This window comes from Tympanuchus pallidicinctus, unplaced genomic scaffold, assembly GCF_026119805.1.
Source record: "Tympanuchus pallidicinctus isolate F22 unplaced genomic scaffold, pur_lepc_1.0 scaffold16, whole genome shotgun sequence".
NCBI lineage: Eukaryota > Metazoa > Chordata > Aves > Galliformes > Phasianidae > Tympanuchus > Tympanuchus pallidicinctus.
The window spans coordinates 2,757,215-2,778,788 of NW_026294679.1; the positions used below are offsets into that span (position 1 = coordinate 2,757,215).

Consider the following 21,574-nt stretch of genomic DNA (forward strand, 5'->3'; position numbering starts at 1 on the left):
ATCAAGTAGTTGACAGAGGCAATAGATACCATGGAGTGCAAAGCCTGTCAGTGTTTCTGCTTTGTTAGGACGTGTTATTGAGCAGGAATTGCATTCAGTATCCGAGCTCTTGTCAGTGTGTCCTTGTTACATTGCCAATGGCATGAGCTTCATCTGTGTAGACAAAGTTGTTCTAATTTTAGGATTAGGCTGTGGGGAAAAAAAAAAATAATAGTGTGCTATAAAAAAAAATAAAGTGTTCAATCATTGGAAGTGTCACTAATATCTGTAAATCAGAGGAGGAGTCCAGTTTGCTTAGAGCCTTCAATGACAGTGTTGGGGTGAGGTTGTTTTGTTTTGTGTGAATTCCTAAATTAGCCATCACAGTCAAGCCAAGTGGTTTGGAAACGTGATGGTACACTTCTATTGCTACTTCAGCAGCCACCACGTCCTTTGATATCTGTACATTCCACACTTTTGCACTTCGGATGTGTGTTTTCCTGTCATGACGCTGGCAGTTTCAAAAGTTCCTCAGGAGCAATAGTGAAATCTCTTGTGCTGTGTTCCGTTGGTGAGCTGGTTGGCACCTGCCAGTCCACTGTGAGATGTTTGTTCAACATAAAATCAAGTCTTATGGGCATTTATTGCCATCTTTACTGATCTCGCACAAAACTGTTTCCTGCGTCTCTGGGAACTTGCAGAAATTTGATTCTTCATGTTTAGAGAGCTTTATTTTGTCTGTTGGTGCAATGTCACCATCACAGACTTGATACGGGGAGAAGTAATAGCTTGTCCCACGTATTTAGCCCAAGGTAATGTTTGTATGTATATATTTACCCTAAGATAACATTTGTACAGGCATTCCCATCTGTGAATTTTGATTTGGACGCCAAAATTTGAGTTGTTTGGGGGGCAGCTGATATACTTTCATGATCCAGTTTGTGGTGAAATGTGGGCTTCTCTAAAGAGTTTCTTTTTGAAAGTAAATAATGCTTTGTGAGGGAGCAAGGCAGCAGCCCTCATCTTGGGGCTCAGGAGGCAGGCGAGGGCATCCCAGTGAGTTGCACATCTGAGCTCCTCTCTGAAAGTCATCAGTCTACTGACAAGTGACTGTTTTCATGTAAGCTTTGTGACACAGCCTGGCAACCCACCTTCCCTGGTCAGCTCAGGGAATTGGCGCTGTTGAGGAAACCCTGCTGAGCCCTTTTCAACTCACACATTACTGAGCCTGGGTGGCACATTCCAAAAAGATGCACTGTATTTTTAAACTCACCAGAAGACTCTATCGTGCTCCTGTGCCCTAAAGTCCTGTTCTAAACACACTGTGTTTGCTGACACTTTGCAATACAGTGCAGAGGTACCCCTATCTGCAAACACTTGCTGTTTATAGAGACACTAATGAACCTTCTCAGAAGCTCTCCTCTCTGCCTTCTGCTTGTAGGAGTTAGGAATACAAAAACCAGATCTGGTGCGATATATTATGTTTAAACAGTGGTCTTTTAAGATATATATATATTTTTTAAGGAATATAATGGAGTAATTTAGGTGCATACTTCAGAGAAAGTTTGGACTTCTTGCTTTCTGTGGGGGGAAAAAAGTGCTGAGTGTCTGAAGAGGAGCTGGTGAGATGTGCTATCCATTACTAGTCTCGTGGCTGGTGAACTTGTAAGTGCAGTTGGGAGGCTGTGGATGTGAGTGTCTCAGAGACCTTCAATGCATTGAATCCATCAAATCTCACAGGAGAGGAGACTGCAGCCCTGGAGACTTGTACGTGTTTCATACTAGATCCTCGTTGAATAGCTACTGGGAAGGAGAGGAGTTATTAAAATACGTGACTGCAGGGAGCAATAAAGTGAAAGGGATTTGCTTAAAGATCATCATTTGTCCTTTTATTTAAGTTATCAGTCAGTAAGGGTACATTATTACCTTTTTTCATATTGTGCAATGCAGGTGATGAGAGCTTGCTTTTTTTTTTTTTTTAGTAAGAGTGATAAGGAGAATAAGTAAAGAATGCATGTAAAAATTTCATGGAGTGTAAGGCTGCCAGCAGCCACCACAAGCCTCTCCTTCCCCGGGGAAGACCCAGTGGTCCATCAGCTCTGGAGCATCCTGTTGGCTGCTGCTGAGCTCACTCTGGTTTGTCATGTTGTTCCTTAGAAAGTTAAGGCTACTGGTTATACAAATTAGCCTTCTGTGAATTAATGTCTCTATAGCTTCTACTGCTGTGTTCTATGTAGTCTGGGGCAGTTCTCTTCACGAGTGAGATAGGTCACCTGGGAGACTGCTGGATGGAGTGCAGGGAATGGCTGGAAAGCACGGCCTGTGGTGAGGAGCAGAGAACTGGGATGTCAGTGTAGATGGGAAGAGGCTGGGCAAGACATGATGAATCTTCAAGTATGAAAAGGCTGCAGGAAAGTCAGAGGCAGTAATCAGTTACAATGGCACTGTTAGATATGCTCCTTGTCTGGCAGCAATGAGAAGAATGGCCTTACAAGGCAGCAAGTAAGAGCTCAGTAACGAAGATAATGAGAAAAGGATGTATGTACATACATACAGTGAGGAAGGGAAGCTTTGAAGTCTCTCAGATTGCACTTGGTTTTCTGAAACACCAGAAAAACAGCTGCTGATGAGAGAGGTGTAGTTGGTCCTGACACACAGAAGGGATATCTTAGCTCCCTTAAGGCGCATTTTCTATGGTTCAGTGTGAAGCAGAAATCATTCTTTCTCCTTTATCAAAACCTGCCTTGTGTGTTTTTAGCATCTTGAGGTTTCAATAAGATTTGGGTATTTTTAGTTTTTAGATGCACGAAGCTTTACAGAGAAGACTTTCAACTTCTTACTTAAGATGAAGACTTTGTCAACATCATTGACTTTTCTTTGTTGGCTTTTCTTTCTCTTCCAATTATTAGTTTAGTACAGCTTAGAACACAATCCTAAATAATATGCAGACAACTAAAACATTAATTACAGTGCTGTCTGAGCTGGTTGAAGAAAGAACAAAAGGCTCACTTCTGCTGGAACATTCTTGTTTTTTCATTAGCTCAAGGATGCACATTCAAATCACCGAAGTGGGTCAGGATGCCAAGGAGGCTGGATTATTTATGACCCAAGGAGTTTGATGTAGGGACAAATTAGCTAGGGCCCTGGTAGAACTTGTTACGTTTTGCATTGTGCTTCCCTTGTAGTCATGGATAAGGCAATTAGCCTCTCCATGCTGCAGTGGATCATCTTGAAATGGAAGTGGTGTTACATCTCAGTCTTGCAAATTGGTGCCGTCTTACACACGGCGAGATGCAGCAGTGATAGAAGCTGCTATAAACAAGACACTTAGAAAAAAAGTTGTATACAGCCCAAGGAAATCCTTTCTTTGAGGCGTTTTAGAGGTTCTGAAAAGAGATGGGTGAGCCATTATGCTGAGACAGGTTACAAAAGAACACAACGTTCATATCAACTGTTGGCTATGTCTTGCAGCAGCACTTCCTGATTGCCACTCTCCAAAGCACATGGTATAAAATACCATGAACAGAACTGGAAGGGAAAGATTTGTCTTTTGAAAGCTGGGTGAAGTCTCTTTTGTATATCTTTCTGTATTCTACAGAAAATGTGCTATGCAGAGATATTCAGGCTTCACCAGAGACCCTTCAATGGCTTTCTGGGAGTACAATGCCATAAACAATACTGAAGGGTGGGTGGCAGCAGCAGGCTCCTATCTGTATCATCTGTTACTCTGAGAAGCATCAAAACTTCAAAAGGTTTTCCGAAAGGGGGAAGGGAGGAGAGGATTTAACTGCAATGCATCATAAATAGACCAAATCCTGAGATGACAATTTCAACTGTTTACAATAAGCATTCAGTAACTCAAAACATGTGTCAAGCCCTTCTATTAAATCACATGGGTTGTGTTGCAGAGCTGTTTTAATTTTAATTAGCAGTGAACAGAGACGTGGTGTTGGGTTTGGTTGGTTTTTGGTGTTTCTTTTCTTTTTAGTAGGAGTGTTCCTTCAGGGATGGACACCACCACCTCTTTGGGCAGCCCATGCAGTGCTTCCCTACCCTTAATTTTGAAGGATTTTTAAATCTAGTTTGTCCTTTTTGTGTTGGTTTTTTTTTTTTTTTTATCTCCACGTGGGATGGTTGGCTTGTCATTCAAAGTCTGATGGGAATGCCTCTATGTGTCTGAATGGAAGTATTTTCCTTCAGAAGACTTAAAGTCTACAGTGCTGATGAGAAGTCGGTATCATGTGGCATATTAATCATGGCTTGGGTTGGAAGGGACCTCAAGGATCATCAAGCCCCAATCCCCCTGACGCATGCAGGTCTGCCAACCTTAGTATCTAGTATTAGATCCATCTAATAATCTATCTACTAACATCAGATCCATCTTGTACAGACACCAAAATGCTGTGTATTATGGCCCAGCTCTGGGCACACGGATGTACTCATATTTCTGTAGGGGTTTCATATTGGAAAGAAAATGCCTAAAACTCAAATAGGAAGCAGAGAATTTGAGACTATCACCTTTAACCCTTGTTCAGTACGTTGTGTTTGCTGCAGATCTTTGTTGCATTTGCTCGAGCAAAGCTGCATAAAGTATAGGTGTCTGATACTCTTTGTTATTCTGTTACCTGTGTTAATTCACTAACTTTTGGGCAGGCTGGCAAAGGCAAAGCAGAAGTGATACAAAAAATGGAGTTACAAGAAGCATTGTAAAAAAGTGCTTAAATGATATGTTAACATAGAGGCAAGTGAAAGCAGTCCAGGAAGGAAACCGAAACCCTCCTGTCAGGATGAGTTGATGCGATGGCCTGGATTTTGCACAGGCAGAGCTTCAGCTGAGCTCCTGTTACATGGAGAATCCAAACAGCTTGCAGCTCACAGCTGCCCATCCTCCTCGCTTTCAGCTGCATTGACAACTGCTGCTTTCTCGCATCCTTACTTCAGCACTGCTCTCAGCTCCATTTCCCCACGCATCCCATGGGCGTTCAGCTCCTGTGTCCACAGACCAGGCTGAAAAACCTTCTCTTTTATTGCTTTGGTCCATGTAATTGCAGTGTTCTGTGAGAGCCTTCTGCAGTTTACTCTTTTCTTAGCTTTCCCACCCATGCAATCAGTGCAGCGGGTGCAGGAGCCTTTCTGCCCGTGGCACAGCAGCTGAAGGTGACAGCAAACTTCTCTGCACGCTTTTATCACATGTTGCAAATGCCTTTGAGATGTTTCTTTCTTTGTTATCTTCAAATGCTGCGTTATATTGATTTTTTTGCTTTTTTTCTCTGAGGGGCTGAAAATTCTGGCAGTAACCCTGAAGCCAAGTGAAATCATTGATTATCTGGTTTTGCCTCCTCTTCAGTTATTTACCTCATGCCCTTCAGTAGAGAGAGGGTGTGCTATTTCCAGATGATTTAGTGTAAAGGAGAGTTGTGCAGGGCTGCTATATCAATGCATATAACCTTGATTCAGGGGTTATTTTTTCAGACCTACAAGTTTATCTAATGCATCATAATGGAGTTTGCTCTAGAAATATCCTTCTATGGCTTTTCTTACTGAACCTATGAACAGTAATGAATGGAACAGATTTTCTGTAAGACCATTTAGCAATTGAAAATACTTAAGGATGTTCTCAAAGGGAGGAATTAGATGCATGTTCTGCATCCTGGCCATCTACACCCTTCTAAGTATCCTAGATAGCCTCTTAGTTACTTTATGAAATGTATTTTATAATTAATAGAAACGTTATGGTTGTAGTCTTTTATCTGTATATTAATGGTAACAGTGTTTTTGTCTTTGCCTTTGTAGCAAGAAATGCACTGCTTATCAATACTTTAAATCTCTGGGCAATCATTCAGAACAAAACATACGTTTTTGTTCTAAGGTGTGCTTCTTAGGTTTTCTGAGCTTTCCCTGCTACTTTACACCTTTCATTTTCTACAAGAATGCATATGTATAGAAGTGGCATCTGATAGTTAATTCTTTTTCTAATTACGTAGAAAAAATGTGAGATGCTGCACAGAGGTTGGCAATACTGTGTGCTTTACCAGGAAATCTTCAGATCCTTCTTTCTCTTAGGGCACATTCCAGGATGTAAAAATGATTAATGTGTCTTTGAACTAAGGCTTTGGAAAGTTTGTCAAGTTATCTTGAGTAGCCTGAGATTGGGGTGAAATCTCCCCTTCCATTAGTTTAAAAATTGTTAATATTTGATCTGTTCTCACATAACTCATTCATCATCTTCAAAAGATCATCAGAGACAAATTGCTGTTTGAAAGAGTAGAAATCAGACACCAACCCCTCACTTCTGGTTCACATTCCAGTATCTGTGATGCAAAAGGGAACTTGAATCCAGAAGCACATCTGTGATTGCAATAACAAATTAGCGGAGAAGATTTAATCTGAGCCACATAATATGAAAAGATGTTTAGAGAGAGCAAAGCCTGAGTTAAGGGCCTTGGCATGGGCTGGGTGCAGTCTGATTGGAGGGGAGCAGGAGGAATCCGAAAGTGAGGAACAGCATGTGGATTAAGCCAAGTAATTAAGTGATTTAAGCATTAATGGGGCCAACCCTCTGAGTTCATTCAGAGAAGCAAAGTATGTATCAGTGCTTCTCTGGAGATTGCTGCATTGTCAGGCTTCTGTTTAGCCAGGATTCACACACCTACCTGTACTTGCGTTTAAATGACATTTTTCATTGTCTGAAACCACTTGTACCTTTTTGACTTTCAGTAGGATTCATTTACTTACCTTTACTCCAGAATCTTGAAATCAAGTAAATTAATGAAAATGGAAAATCAGAACTCTTTCCTCATTAAGAACTGAGTGTTTCAAGGAATATGAAAGGATCTAATTTAGAGGAAGATGTTTGGAGAGCATGAAATGTGGCTTGAAGGAGATACATGTGCATTTAATATAACTCACTGAGCACAGCCAGATTTGTATTGACGGGAGACAAAAAGCATCTGAAACCCTCTTTCAGAGATAGAATAATTTATGGGTTTTCTCGGAGCACTCTCAGTTGACTTTCAGTTCAATGAAATGGGTGGCTGTTGAACTTTGGTTTTCAGTGGGCACAGTTACTACTGTACTTTGTTTTATTTTTTTCCATATGAGTTACCTGAACTGTGGAAATACAGACATCCCTCCTTGTGCCCTTTGTTCCTTCCCCTCAGTGGTGTTGTATCTCTCTCGTATGAAAAAACAGAGAAAGCTCCATCCTGGGGCTGTTGCAGCTACAGCAGGCTGTTGGGATTCTGTGACGTGGAAGGGATGCAAGGAGTGGTCAGGTAGCTCAGGTAATGTCCATGATGAGCAGGATTCAGAATGGACTTATAATCACAGGATCAACAAGGTTGGAGAAGACCTCCAAGACCCTCCAGTCCAACTATGCACCTACCCCCAGTATTTCCCTCTACACCATGTCCCTCAGTACAACATCTAAATGTCTCTTGAACATCTCCAGGGATGGGGACTCCACCATCCCTGAGCAGCCTGTTCCAGTGCCTGATGGCTCTTTGAGAGAAAAGAATTTTCCTAATATCCAATATGAACCTCCCCTGGCACAATTTAAGGCCATTCCCTCTAGTCCTACCACTAGTTACATGGGAGAAGTGGCCAATCCCAACCTCAATGCAGTCTCATTTCAGATAGTTGTAGAGAGCTGTGTCTCCCCTGAGCCTCTTCTTTTCCAGACTGAACAATCCCAGCTCCTCCTCATAGACCTTGTGCATCAGACCCCTCACCAGCTTCATTACCCTTCTCTGGACACACTCAAGGGCCTCTGCCTTTCTTATAGCGAGGAGCCCAAAACTGAATCCAGTGCCAGAGCTGAGTACGGAGGGATGACTGCTTCCCCACTCCTGCTGGCCATGCTATTTCTGATACCAGCAAGGATGCCATTGGCCTTCTTGGCCACCTGAGCTGACTTACTTTTCTATGAACTGAAACAGAGTTCTCTTGATCTGCTGTTTCTTCAACATCCACAAATCCATTGTGGCTGTGGCACCTATTTGTAATACAGCATCTCCTCTACTTTTGTCCTCCTCAGTGTGCCAGACAGCTCTTACAATGGAGAAACAACCTGGGGCTTGTATCATTTATCATCACAAACGTAAAATTAAATATCAAGTTACTTTTCTTCCCCACAAGCGGTAATAGTCTCAAGTTGCATCAGCGGAGGTTCAGGTTGAATATAAGATAAAAATTTCTTCTCAAAAAGAGCACAGAAGCACTGGCACAGGCTGCCCAGGGAGGTGGAAGTGTTCCTATCCCTGGACATGTTCAAGAACTGTGGAGATGTGACGTGATCACTGGATACTGTGGGCACGTGTTGCAATTGGAGTCGGGGATCCTAGAGGTCTTTGCCAACTGTAATGGTTCTGTGATTCTAAGGTTGCAGTAATTGCATGTGTAGATGTAGAAAGGAGATGTTTTAAGGCTTGCTGTTCTGCTCCAGCTCTAGTAAGGGCACCGTGGATGTGTGGGTGGTAAAATGGAGAGCTGCTAGATGGGAATACGCATAGAGAGCATGTCAGGACAAAGGGAGCAAAGTGCATAAAATATGATTACAGTGGGAAGCTAGTTGACGTATAGTCTTTGACAGAGCCCGTGCTTGACCTTGATTTTTTGAGAAAGTTAAAAGACCTTGATGTTGTTATAAAGTAAAAGGAGGTCACATCCCTGTTGTTCTTACAGAGAGGAAGAATTTTACTTTTAAAACTCTGTAGTGGAGTAACCTACTAAACCCAAATCCACACGGCATAGTCCACAAAGAAGGTCACTTACATTTAGAATTGGCAAATATCAACAGCTGTTCATTCACATTATAATTACCCAAATTGCAAAGGACTGTTTGCAACATGTTCTATTTAGTAACTCGGACTACCCAGACCCACTGCAATTGCTTTCTAGCTGCCAGCCCTATTAAGTTTTGTTTTGTAACAGTTTACTATAGAAAAGACATGTTTGTTTTCTCTGTACAGCCTTCCACAAAGCATTGTTTAAGCAGCACATAATGTATTCCAACAATGAGGTACTTTCTGCTCCCATCTGTTTGATAGCAAAATGAACAGTTGTGATTCCTACGTACAGTGTAAATACTGTATAATGACTATGGGTTTACTTTGAGCAAAGTCCAGGTTATTTCATTCCTCCGCCAGGCTTTAGTCTTTTTTTGAGTTAGGGAAAGACTTCTGATCTTTTCAGGTGCTAAGCCTACCTCTACCAGAACAACCCGTTGCTTCCCAGGGCTGAAGGTAAAAGCACAGTGGATACCAGCAGGATGGGCCATAGAATCGTAGCATTGTTTGAGTTGGAAGGGACCTCCAAAGGCCCTCACAGGAGGGTCAGCTGGGTCAGGGGCTCAGAGGCCTGTCTAGCTTGACCTTGGGTGCCTGCAGGGATGAAGCACTACCACCTCTGGGCAACTTGTGTCACTGCATCACCACCCTTATCATAAAAATCTTGGGAGTCTACCCACCATCCCAGTGCTCTGAGTAGAAATTCCTCTGCTCCTTGAAGCTAGGTCAGCACCTGGTTGATAACATTTGGTGGATTCTGATAGCTTTATGGAGATAGTTCTTCAGAGTCTGGGTGTGCAGCACTGCAGGGGGGTCTGGTTGGGATGCACGCAATAAACGAGGGCTGGCTAAGAGCAGATGCGTTTTTTATTTTTGTTTTTATTAGTTGTTCCTAATACAAAATTGAGTTCACAGTTTGGTGCAGTCATCTCCATTCAGTCAAAAACATATGTTGTTTCCTTTTCCTTTCTTCCTTCCTCTGTGAATCACGAGCCCAACGAATTGCCTGCTCCCAGATGCCGAGCAGACTCCTTGCAGGTCATCAGGCACGCAGGGAAGTGCAATAAATACACACTGCATGTTGGCTTGTGTTGGTCTGCATCCATCCTGCTGCAAAGATACAGGAAGGGCTTCAATCCCTCGCCTTGGCTGCTCTGTGCTACAGCGGGCGTCCTGCTCCCAAACCACATCCTGGAGCAGAGGATAACACAGCTCGCTCCCCATCGGCTCTTTGAAAGTATTGGCAACACCAGCCCCGTTCTCATAATTCACTACAGTTTGTTCCCTCAGTTTTGTTTTTAGGAATCTTTGAAAGGTTTTCTTTCTAAGTTTGCTCTGTGAAGAGAGCATCGGTTTTGACCTATTTTTAACCAATATATTTCAGCAGATAATTGGATAACTGCTTTAAAAGCCAAAGCTGGCCTATTTACCCTGCTTGCTTAGATGTAATTTTGTAGAAGGAGAGAAAGCATTTGACTTCTTTAATGCATAAAGCTGTGTAGTGCCTGATCCCTACTTCACTGGCTATATGCACCTAAATATGTTTTAGTGCAACTCCTGTGCCTGATAATGAAAATATGGTATAAATGTTGAACTCGGCTTTCACGCTTGGCTTTCTACTGACACCAAATAAATTCATAGCACAATGAGTCAGCCTCAGAAGATGCAGATTTCAAACTGGTTGTTTTGGATTTGCTCCTGGAATATTTGATCTGTAATGTTATGACATTTTCAACGTGTTTTAGTTAGTTTATTCTTTAATTTAAAAAAAATGTAAATCGGGAATACTTCACAAAAGGACTGCAGCTAAACTTTAAGCAAGCTTTGCTTTTCCCAGAGCAGTCATTAAACCTGTATTGCTGCACAGAAACCAGGAAGCTGTGTGTAAGAGTTCTGTTGTTTTATTGATTTTGGTCTGGCACAATTAACTTCTCAGTTTCCTTTTTCTTGAGTGTTATTTGCTTGAATTTTTAACTCTGCATTGGAATCCTGGGACACCAGCAATGACCAGGAATCTGTTAATTTAGAAAGCTCTTCATGTTGGTTTGTAAGAAGTTTGTCAGATGTTGCCAAGAACTTTGAGGCTGACTGTGAGAGGCAGTGCACCTAAACTGTTTTTTTTTAATTATTATTATTTTAATTGGTTTCTGTTTGTGAAAAGAAACTGATTTGTTTTGGGTCATTCCCAAAGTTGTAGTACTGTTCATGTTCTATGCACATCAAGTGAACTCCATGGTGAAATCCTCTAGAGAAGCCTGAGAGAATTAGGAATGCCTGGAGAAAAGCCTATGAGGCCTTATCCTGTCCTTGCCTTCACATGAGATGGCTTTTGCTGTGCCTTCTGGTGGCCAGCTGTGCACATGGAGCTGGCTGGCAGTGCAAGAAGAAACAGAAGAGTCATAGAATCGTAGAATGGTTTGGGTTGGAAAGATCCTCAAAAACTGTCTAGAAGGGGATGATAAAATTGGCTTGCCAGCAAGCAACAGGTTGATTTGCTCTGCAAGGAAGGAAAAATGAATAAATTGGGGCGGGGGGGAAGGTTTTCTTTAGAAATTATGCCTTCCAGATAGAAGGATCTTACATCTGTTTGCATTGCCAGCATGAAAGCAAATAGTACAGTTTTCAAAGAGTAACTGTATTTTAATGTTGGGAACAAAGTTGGAGCTCTTCGGTTTTGTGCATTACTGGAGTGGCTCAACCAATTTGTTAAGGGGCTGTGATCTGTTGCTGCTCAGTTAAAAATAATCTGCTGCAAACCCCTCTGCTCTCTTGTGCTGCTACTTATGATATATAGCCACAGGGATACACGCTTGTCATTTGACAGTAAGGAAAGCACAGCTGAGATCACTGCCCTGAGGAACCTGCAAAAGAATATGAATTAAATGTTTAGACTTTTCATGTCTGCGTGAAATATCACTTGCTTTTGGAGGTGTTTACAAGAAACATAGCCTCTTGTGTTCACTTCTAAAGAAAAGCCAGAAGAAAGGAGGGAACCTTTATAGATTTAAAACCAGTGCATGCAATCTACTGTATTCTTTGCTGTTTGTAATTAGCTTAACTGTATATACTTTGTAGGCAGCTTGCATTGCAGCTTATTGGATTGAATTCCTGTTATCAGGGTAAGATCCCCCAGGTGGCTTTATTTCTTATAGATTTCCCAGCTTTTCCTTCCTTGCATATTACAGATAGTGGAGAAGTAATACCAGCTCCAGGATTTTGTTCCTATAAGCATACTTTGCTGCCTGTGGAGGCACAAGGCAGAATATCAGTGTGTGACAAATAATGGACAAAAACATATTTTCATGCAGTTAGTACAAAATGGTATAGAATTTATCCCTACTGGAAATAATGTACTCTTTCCCTGGTTATGAAATTTCTAATTCCTGATGCTAGCTATTCAGATACAAGTAAAGGCATCTAGGTTTCTGCAGAGTGTAACTATCTGATGCATCTCAAACGTCCATCATTTTCAGAGGTATGCCTATAACATATAACATAAACATTGTGTGTGTGTATGTGTGGTGGAATTTATCTTCTCAGAAACACAGAGGATAAAATAAATGTGATCGTATTCTTGTATTAAGTCTTGGTGCCTTTTGCACAGGTTAAGGCTCTATGAATTAAACAAATTTCCTCAGTTTTTCTCTGTGTAGAGTACTTGAACTATCGCATCATCTACTCTCACGTGACGTGTGTCAATGCAACAGTCTCCACTAGGCAATAGGTAATGTCTGCATGAATGAGCAATGTAGTTAGCTTAAGTCTAAATGCGTGCTGAAGGCTCAGAAGTGCACTCAGGTTTCTCTGCCCTTTGAAGATGTCTCTTCACTATTCATCTGTTTTCATAAACAAATGCTGATTTGCTTCTGCATCCAGCTGCCTTGTATAACACTGTGTTAAACCACCATCCATGACAACATTCATGGCACAGCCAAGCTGCTTTGGTGGGAGCTGGTCAGAACAAATCATGCTCACCTCTTACATCTTTAAAGGGCCTGGAGCATCTCCGGTATAAGGAAAGGCCAAGTAACCTGGTTTAACCTGGTTCAACCTGGAGAAGATTGAGAGGGGATCCGATGAATGTTTATAAATTTCTAAAGGGAGGTGGGATCAAATGGATAAAGCCAGGCTCTTCTCGGTGGAGTGTGGCTATAGGACAAGGAGCAGTGGCCTAAAACTTGAGCATAGGAAGTTCTGTACTAACGTGCAGAAGTATTTCTTTATGGTAAGGGTGATGGAGCACTGGAAAAGGTTGCTCAGAGAGATTGCGGAGTCTCCTTCCATGAAAATATTCTGCAGCCTGCTTGTGTGACCTGTTGTAGGGAACTGCTTTGGCAGGGGGATGGACTCGATGGTCTCTTGTGGTCCCTTCCGACTCCTGTGATTCTGTGAGAAGTTAGAAGGCATTTCTTTCCAGTCTTGCCCATTTCAACCCATTTCAGTCTAGGAATGTCCCACCAGTGAGGAGTTGGGACAGTTCATGCAAACTGTCGCCTGACACATCACATGGGTCGGGCTATGGCCAACTTAATGGCACATGCAAAGTTGTCCCCGTTGTGAGGTTGGCTTTAGCATAGTTAGCAGCTGTTCTGGAGGGAGTGGAAACCATTGCTGTTTCGATCTACCATGTAAGAACATTATTTAAAACTTTATTTGAATCCAGAGAAACAAAATAATCCCTTTTAGTTCTATTTCTTACGCTGATCCCTATTCTTGAATACTGGATTTGGACATCTGAGACAGCTAAAAATGCATTTGTCTTTGAAAATGAATTAATGTTTCTACTTTGAGTTCATTTACATACTTTGTCTTTTCTTTAGGTATTTCCTTTCATTTCTATCATTTGCTTGCTAGAATATTTTTTTCCTTCAGTGTTGTATGTACTAGTTGAACTCGCATATCTTAATCCAATGAAAACCCATTATAGAGAGGAAGGTGTAAAATCATATGCACTACAATTGTCCACTTCATCAGTTTTCTCTCTCTGCAGATGTAATGAGAAATGACTCAAAATATTCTATCTCCATCTCAACAGTCAGTATCAAGGGAAAAGCTAACAGCGCTGCAGCATGATTGCAGTGCGTGCCAAATCCACAGCCCAAAGGAAGAGATGATCCAGCAGTGATTAAGACTTTTTCCTAGATTAATGTGCAGAAAAATATGCTCAGTGACAACTACTTTGAATTGAAATTCTAGAAAGGGCATCCCACCAAGGTGAACAAATCTACTCCAAGTCCATTGCTACCAGTCTTTCGGGCATAAAAACTGAAATTTTTTTGGGTGGTTATTTTATCAACATTATTAGAAAGCAATCCATGAAAGCAATAAAAGTTCAAGACCTGCTGCTGAGATTCTGGGTTGATATTCATACTGATGCGATAAAACCTGAGAAGCCAAGGAAAAAACTTTGTTGCTATTTTTGAGCTACTGTTCCTGTAACGCCTTGATGCCTTCACCAGAGGGAAGGTGCTTATCTGCTCACCAGTGTTTAGGCAGCATACCTTTAAAACACAGAATCATAGAATATCCTGAATTAGTAGAGACCCATAAAGATCACCGAGTCCAACTCCCAGCTCTACAACAGTTTACATAGTGAGCAGAGAAAGACAAGAGGGTGAAAACTGGTCCATTTTGCAGAGGCGTGTTGGAACAAAGTGGTAGAAAGGGTAAGCAAAGTGCAAAATAATCCAGGGTGCAGCAACTCCAATCAGCTGGAAGTTGGCTGCTCCCACAGTGGAGCGTGGGTGCTCCAACAGGGGTAGAGCTGCACTGGGACACCATCAGCAGGTGTCCCCAGAACATCCCTTCTCTTCTTTTTCTAACTGAAGATCTAGAGATGGATGTGAATGGAAGAGGGGTAGGAGCACTTAAAAGTTTTTAAAAGCATGTGTTAATTAAACTACCTTCATTTGTGTGCGTTGATTTGTGTTCTGTTGTGAGACAACAAGCAAGCAGCTCTGATTCAAAACAGGCTACAGCCTCATGGGGCTCCAGTTGTCCAAGAAAGCATTTATCGTGTGCTTTGTCAGAGAGAGCTCTTGCTTGGTGTTAGCTGAAAGTGCATCACATTGCATTGTTAATTTATTTCAACACATTGAGTAAACATCACTCAATGGCAATTCAAATCAATGTGCCCCTTAATAAGGAGCACATTAATAGGGCAAATACCTTTATTTCTCCACTGATAAAATTTGGTGAGGACTGCAAGTAAATGCTCTAAATAAGAGGGGAAAATGGCCAAAAGTATTACTTTGATCATCCTGAAGTCTGCTCTGCCTCTTAGGATATCAAGGAGCAGTTTGTGTGCACTGATGAAATATGCCACCAAATACGTATTGCCAATGGGACAGGAGCAAATTGTAGTTAGAGTGGAAAGAACTAGAAAACACAAATCTATAGGGAAATAAAGGTCGAAACATTTCTGATTCTGTTATTACATCAATATGATATTTTTTACAGTGTTAACCGTTAGGGTCTAAAGGGCCTGATAAGGTTAATTTTAATTGACTTTTTTTCCCCACTTGATAATTTCAAAGCAATCAGATGTAGGGTAAGTTTTGGTATTGACACAGAAGTTGCTTTCTGTGATTCTCAAGGAAGTCATAACAAGTGGTTCTTGATAAGAGGATCTAAGCAGAAGAGTGTGCGCTCACAATATGCTTTTATTCATTATTCTAAACAGAAGATATAAAATAGCTTTCGAATATCAGTGTTTACAGTAATTCCCATTTCATCTTGCAACTCGGTTTTGAAAATGCTGATTATAAGGAGAGAATACTATGATGCCTCATGCGACTGGAAATGAGTTTTTAAGGTCTAGCAGCAAAAGTGGGCAAGAAGTTCACCAGTGCGGAAAAGAAAAAGGAAAGACAAAGATATTCATTCATTTCATTTCACAAAGGTATACCTTAGCAAGGCAAAAAATACTCTTTCTTGGATGATCATTTTTATTTCACATTAGCAATTTATCTTTTTAACACAATTTTTGTGTTTCCAAATGCCACCAGAGCTGTCTGTAGTTTTTGCTTCATCATGCTTATGACTAGCAGACAGAATTGTAATATATATAGTTACATCTCTTCCTGGGGGGCAAAAGAGAAAATGAGCCGCTTGCTTGAACACTATTTCTGTGAAAAAGAAGAGATCCAAACCTGGGTCTCAAGCAAAGCAGTCCAACAGCCCAACCAAGGGCATTGTGCTGAAGTGTCAGCTTCAGGAATTCTCCAGGAGATAGTTTTCATCCTGTAACAGGCTGCCTTATTCTGCAGCTCCTTTCTAACTTTACTATGTGGTAACATCAATTGACTGTGGAGTGAGTACCACTGAGAATTCATGAGTAAACATGGTTATCATTTACGTGCTAACAGAGGGCCTTCAACTGAAAGGAACCCTGCAATATCTTTATTATCTACTGTGTATTAATTGTATCCTACTCTCAAAACTCAATAGTGTGTATATCTTATGAGGCTTGGAACCAATGCACTAATATTAAAGTGTTAATCGGCATCGCCTCTAAATACTCATGCCAATAAATGACTCCCGTGTGTTCTCTGCATGCCAAGCATCATCTGAAGCTTTTAGTTAGCATTCTAGTGGGATCTCATTGCTGCAAAGTTTACGGAGATGCAGAATTTCAATATTGTTTCTGTTTTGTGTAAGAGATGGTATTTCAGTCACAATCTGTGCTTAGGAGTGGTCGGGCATTGGCACAGCTGTGCAGGGAATGGTGGGATCAGTGTCCCTGGAAGTGTTCTAGAGCCATGGGGATGTGGCACTGAGGGGCATGGTGGGGGTAGGCTGGGGTTGGGCTTGGAGGTCTCAGAGATCTCCTCCAACCTTAATTGTTCTGTGATTCTATGACTTATAACGCTTGAGAGCACCAGGGAGTTGTCAGCTATTTTACTGTAAAAAAAAAAAACTTAACGTTTTGTTTAGTCTGTGATACTCCCCTCATAATTTCACTTTTTAATAAACATCCACAGTTTTTCAAACCACTTTCAAACCCTGGCACTGCATGTGCGGGTGCTCCAGCAGCTGCACAGCCAGGGCTCCATCACAGCACCGCTGCAGCAATCGCAGATTCCAACCTATTTCTCAATAAATCAACTAAACACAATCCCCCTACAGATTAGACAGCCTTAGTTCTGCAACTGGCTGGCGTAAATATTCAGAAAAGTGTACTGAGCTTGCAGAGGAACAACTGATTTATTGAGCTACTGTAGAGTTTCAAAACAAGGAAATACTGTCTCGCAATCTAGTAAGTTTGTTTAATGAAATGTAAGCTAAGTGTAAACAGTCTTAACGTGCTTGGGAGCGCAGACTTTTGGATTAAGGGTAACACATATGGTAAACTGTGCCTTGTTGTTTGGTGCATGAAGGGCCCGTGTAAGTGCATGCAGGGTTGGCCCCTCTGCCCCAAAAGAAGTGAATCCACCTTCAGACACCGCAGATGAAAAACAACTTGTGTGACGGTCAGAGTGCAGGGATATGAAGACTGCACATGGTCGTGTTGGGGCTGGAAATGCAGTCCAGATGTCCTGACCCTGCCTCGCATGGTGTGAACTGGGATTTGTGTGTGCTCTGCTGCTGATGGCTTGTTTAGATCATTGCCTTGCATATCGTGTACATGCAAGTACCTTGTGTGTTGTTTACAGTGATCCTGAATAATATTTTTAGCCGTACTTCTGATTGCTCCAATACCAATTCTTGTAGTTTTTACAAAATATGAATTGTTCCTTCTGAAAAGTTATGCAGCATGTATTAAAATATGTAGGTGTTCACAGGGAGCAAGTAGTTCAGTACGACTGTGCTTGTTGTTTGCTTTCCAGGAGGGTCTCAGATCTGCGTTGCTTGTGGGGCCCTGCACACAATTATGTGACATACTGAGGAGGTTTGAGAGCCACCAGCTCCCAGCCTGGTCACTTAAACCAGAGATGGGCAGGTGAAGTGCAAATCTGATTATCTCTGCCTTACTTTACAAAGGGTTATGGGAAGGTTGAGCATTACTAAGAGTTTGTATCAGTGTTTAATCTCGGTGTGTGTTATATGGAGAGGAAAAAAAGAGACAATTCCCAACTGTATCAGACAGCTTGCAGAAATGGAGATGGGACCTGCGTTTGGGCTCAGCCAGCTCTGTTTTCTTCTTGCAGAACCACCCGTCCTTGCTGCAGTTGGTGGTACAAGCTGAAGGGCAACGTCTGGTCATCCACCTGGAGAGGAACGAGTGAGTACCTCTGATGCATATTCGTTTTGCACTGGCATTTCTAGAGAGAGATTGTAATGCTTACACTGATGTTTTAAAACCAACCCCCAGCCAAGTTTGCTCCCAGTCCCTAAACTGAATGTTTTGCAGTTTGGGTTGTGTGCATTTGCATTCTGCTTAGAAAGCATGAACTGGTATTTGTGATTGCATTTAAGTGGGCACAGAGAAGTGCTGCTTCTCTGTGTTTTCTTTCTGATCGTTGTTCTTATTTTGTTTGGATTTGCCCCCCTTTCCTGCAGTAGTAGGGCATTTTATTTACATTAATGTGGAAAATCCTACAACCTTCAGAATGTTTTTGAGAACTCTACCTTCCTGGTGCTTCGTGTGACCATGGTCACCTCCGTGCAGTAACCATGGTTGTCTGCTTGGAAGCATGAGCCAAGTGATGAGGCTTAACCTCTGCTGGACCATTAGGTGCAAGCTCAGTGGATTTGTTGGCAACGTGCTGTGGTGGGATGGTTGCACTGCTCATGAAGCTCACAGTCACAGTTGAGCCTGAACACTTTTTGGTGGGCTGTAAATACTGCATCTTCTTCGACGTGTTCCTAACAACTTCTGCTCGTGTCCTGAAGCTCTCAGAGGTAGATTCTGGGAGATGCTGCAGGGAGGGTCCAGTGGTACAGAACCATCCAGAAATGAAGCCACTTCTCTTTGGAAGCACATGAGAAGCAGAACCAAAGTCACTGAACTCTTAGTTTACCATTCCTTCAAGAGTACATTGTGGGAATCCAGATCAGGACAGCTACGTGCAACTCATCAATGAAATATCAAAGATTATTCATGACGTAGGGAAAATTTATCCCAAAATGTTTGTAAGGATAAACGTGTTTTCAGGAGGTTTCCTTCCTGGTGATGTTAAAGCAGCAGAGGTGTTTTCTTACTGTAGTAGAAAGACCAAAGATTTAAGAGGTGCAGCTTTAGATGTGGTGGAGGAGGAAACATGCATGTGAAAGCAAATGTAAATGCACTGCCTTGGGCTGTTGACTGCTATCCTCACTGCAAAATGGTGGGGCACCTCTCCAGAGTATTGACACAATGCAGAATGCTTTTTATTTCCAGACATTTGGAGAAACTCTAACATTACCCAGCAGGGATAGAATGAAGTTCACTTTATTATTCAACATTAGGACCAAACTGTGAGCTTCCTTAATGTTATTTTCAATATTTCTTTGTTGTTCATTTCCTATCCTTGAAGGGAACGTAGATCCCCAATGCATAAATTGCTCTGCTTCAGCAACTAAAAGAGGATTTAATTCATTTAGTAAACAGGGATTTAACTTTATATTCTCTTAATCTTTGTCAAAGGGTGTGCCTTCCCTTAGGAATGTGAAGTATGCAGCAATTGAGGAAACTATTTGCATTCCATGTCAGCGATTAAAAGAACATAAAATTGCTAATATGGGCCTTGCTGAACATACCAAATTCTCTTGTACCTATAATAAATCAGATTTAGAAAATTGTAACATGCAGTCTCCATCTCTTTTAAAAGTAGAGGACGACAGGACTGTAAATTAGCTCTTATGAACATCTGTTAGACTAATCGGATTTGGAGATTTCTGAGCTCTACTTCAGAAATACAACATTTCTGAATGGCTGTTTTCTAGTTTACCTATCTCTGTGGTGGGATGCCCCCCAGTAGGCTCGTTTCTAGAAGAGCTCTGTATGGTGATGCCAACATGAGGTTCAACGTGCTATTGTAAGACATTGAGGTTAGCCTTGCCTGTGTTTGGGGTTTGTAGCATACAAGACAGCTTACAGATCCCAAACCACAGAAGCTCGTCACGGCTTTGCAGAATCATTATTCCCTTTTCTTCAGTTAGTATTACTGATCCCTGTTTTCAGGACAAATAATGGGCCAAGCACTGCAAAGCAAGGCAGGAGCTGTGTGCTGCAGCCTGCTCCATCTTCCTGACATCGGCACGAGCCACGCAGCTCAAATATCTTGAAAGCCATGATGATGAGTACTGGAGCAGCCACTGCTTTAAGTGCAAGTAGTGTGCTGAACGCAAACATATTTTCTTGAGCAGTTAGTGACAATGCATACGAAGCTCTGAGACGTGTGCTGTTGTTTTACTGTAGTTTCATGTAAAGCATGTTATTCCTTGGAGGGTGGTAGGGGTGGAGGTGGATGAGACCCCTAATTACATTATTTCTGCATTGGATCATGAAAAAAAAAAAAAAAAAGCCAATAACAAAAAACTGGATGTGATTTTACATACTTAGTAGAAACAGCTGCTTTGAGTAGCCTTGACATTAAAATCCATTTATTGAAAACCTTAGAGATTTTCCAAACCTTCAGTTATATTTCAAAACATGATTCAGATGTATTAGGCAACCCCAAGTGAAGACTGATGTGTTAAACCATCTGTTATCTATGGAAATATTTAATATCAATTTGGTGTATGTCTGATTTTTAGACTCAGCAAGATGTGTTCATAGTTGTAGGGCAACATATTCGTTCTGGGAGGTTTGCTGGTGCCTAATTTCACAGCTTAAGGTTTGAAATCCTCTCAATGTTTTCCAGCTGTTAAGTTTACTTTTGCATTTATTCATTAAATAATCCAGTGATTAATGTTCAGGCACTGCACGTTTGTAATTGCAAAACCTAAATTATTTGCTTTGAATTAAGCTTGTCAATCATAGAAAACCGACCAGCGAGTTGCAAGCACATTTCTTACCATGATTTATTTGCAAAATATGATTGCACTCTTGAGAACCTTGAGCTCTGTAGTACCTTAACTGTTTTAGAAACACTTGTCTTATGGAGAGATTTCCAGAATCAGCAAGTCATCTATCAGCTGCAAAGCAAACCAGCCCTAGCAGCAGATGGCTGACTGGTGTGCAAAGCAGCCGTGATACCGACGTGCCTCTGTGGTGCAGGGCAGGGGAGTTCTGCTCAGAGCAATTCCTTTCAGGTTGGTGGCAGCATATGGGCCTTAGAAGAAAGTTGTCCTGATAGCGTGTAGGTGAAACAAAACCCCCATAAGATTAAATCTGAGTTGGAGAGGAGAACAGCACGCGACTACTGGCTGCTCTTCTGCAACTGGAAACGTTTTGCACTGTCAGAAGTGGGTCTGCTTGCAGCAAAGCACTTAAGTGTGCTTTTAACTTTAAACATATGAGTAATCCAGGTAAAGTCAGCGGAATTACTGATTTTCAAAATTAATTTCACGCTTTAATGATTTGCTGACAAAGGTCATAGTTATGGATGTCAAAGGAATATAACTTTGAACAGATGTTAGCGAGCTCTTCCAGAGCCACGTAGACTTGCCTGAAGGGCAAGGAGGAAAAGCTGAGATATGCAGAGGGTTCGCGAGAGGCAGCATGGAGGTGGGATGGGTTGGCTTCAGGGATGTCTGCAGCAGTGCATCCTTCAATGCATCCTGGTTCCTCCGGGTGGGAGGCAGCAGTGGGGTGAGCACTGGGCTGGTGCTGTCAGAGCCCAGGGAACCTTCAGGTGGAACTCAAGGTATCTTCACTCACAGTGCTAAGCTGAGCTGTCTCCAATCAGGCTGTTGTGTTCAGAAATGATTGCATTCCCTTTTGA

General features: G+C 41.8%; 1 protein-coding gene across 2 annotated transcripts in view; it reads left to right on the forward strand.

The window, feature by feature from the left end:
* ADAM12 (ADAM metallopeptidase domain 12) overlaps window positions 1–21,574 on the forward strand; it is a 167,678-nt gene that overhangs the window by 26,219 nt on the left and 119,885 nt on the right. For both annotated transcript variants that reach the window (XM_052676845.1, XM_052676847.1), the window contains exon 3: window positions 17,915–17,988. In XM_052676845.1, coding sequence (XP_052532805.1) covers window positions 17,915–17,988 — 74 coding nt within the window. The remainder of the gene's footprint in view (window positions 1–17,914; window positions 17,989–21,574) is intronic.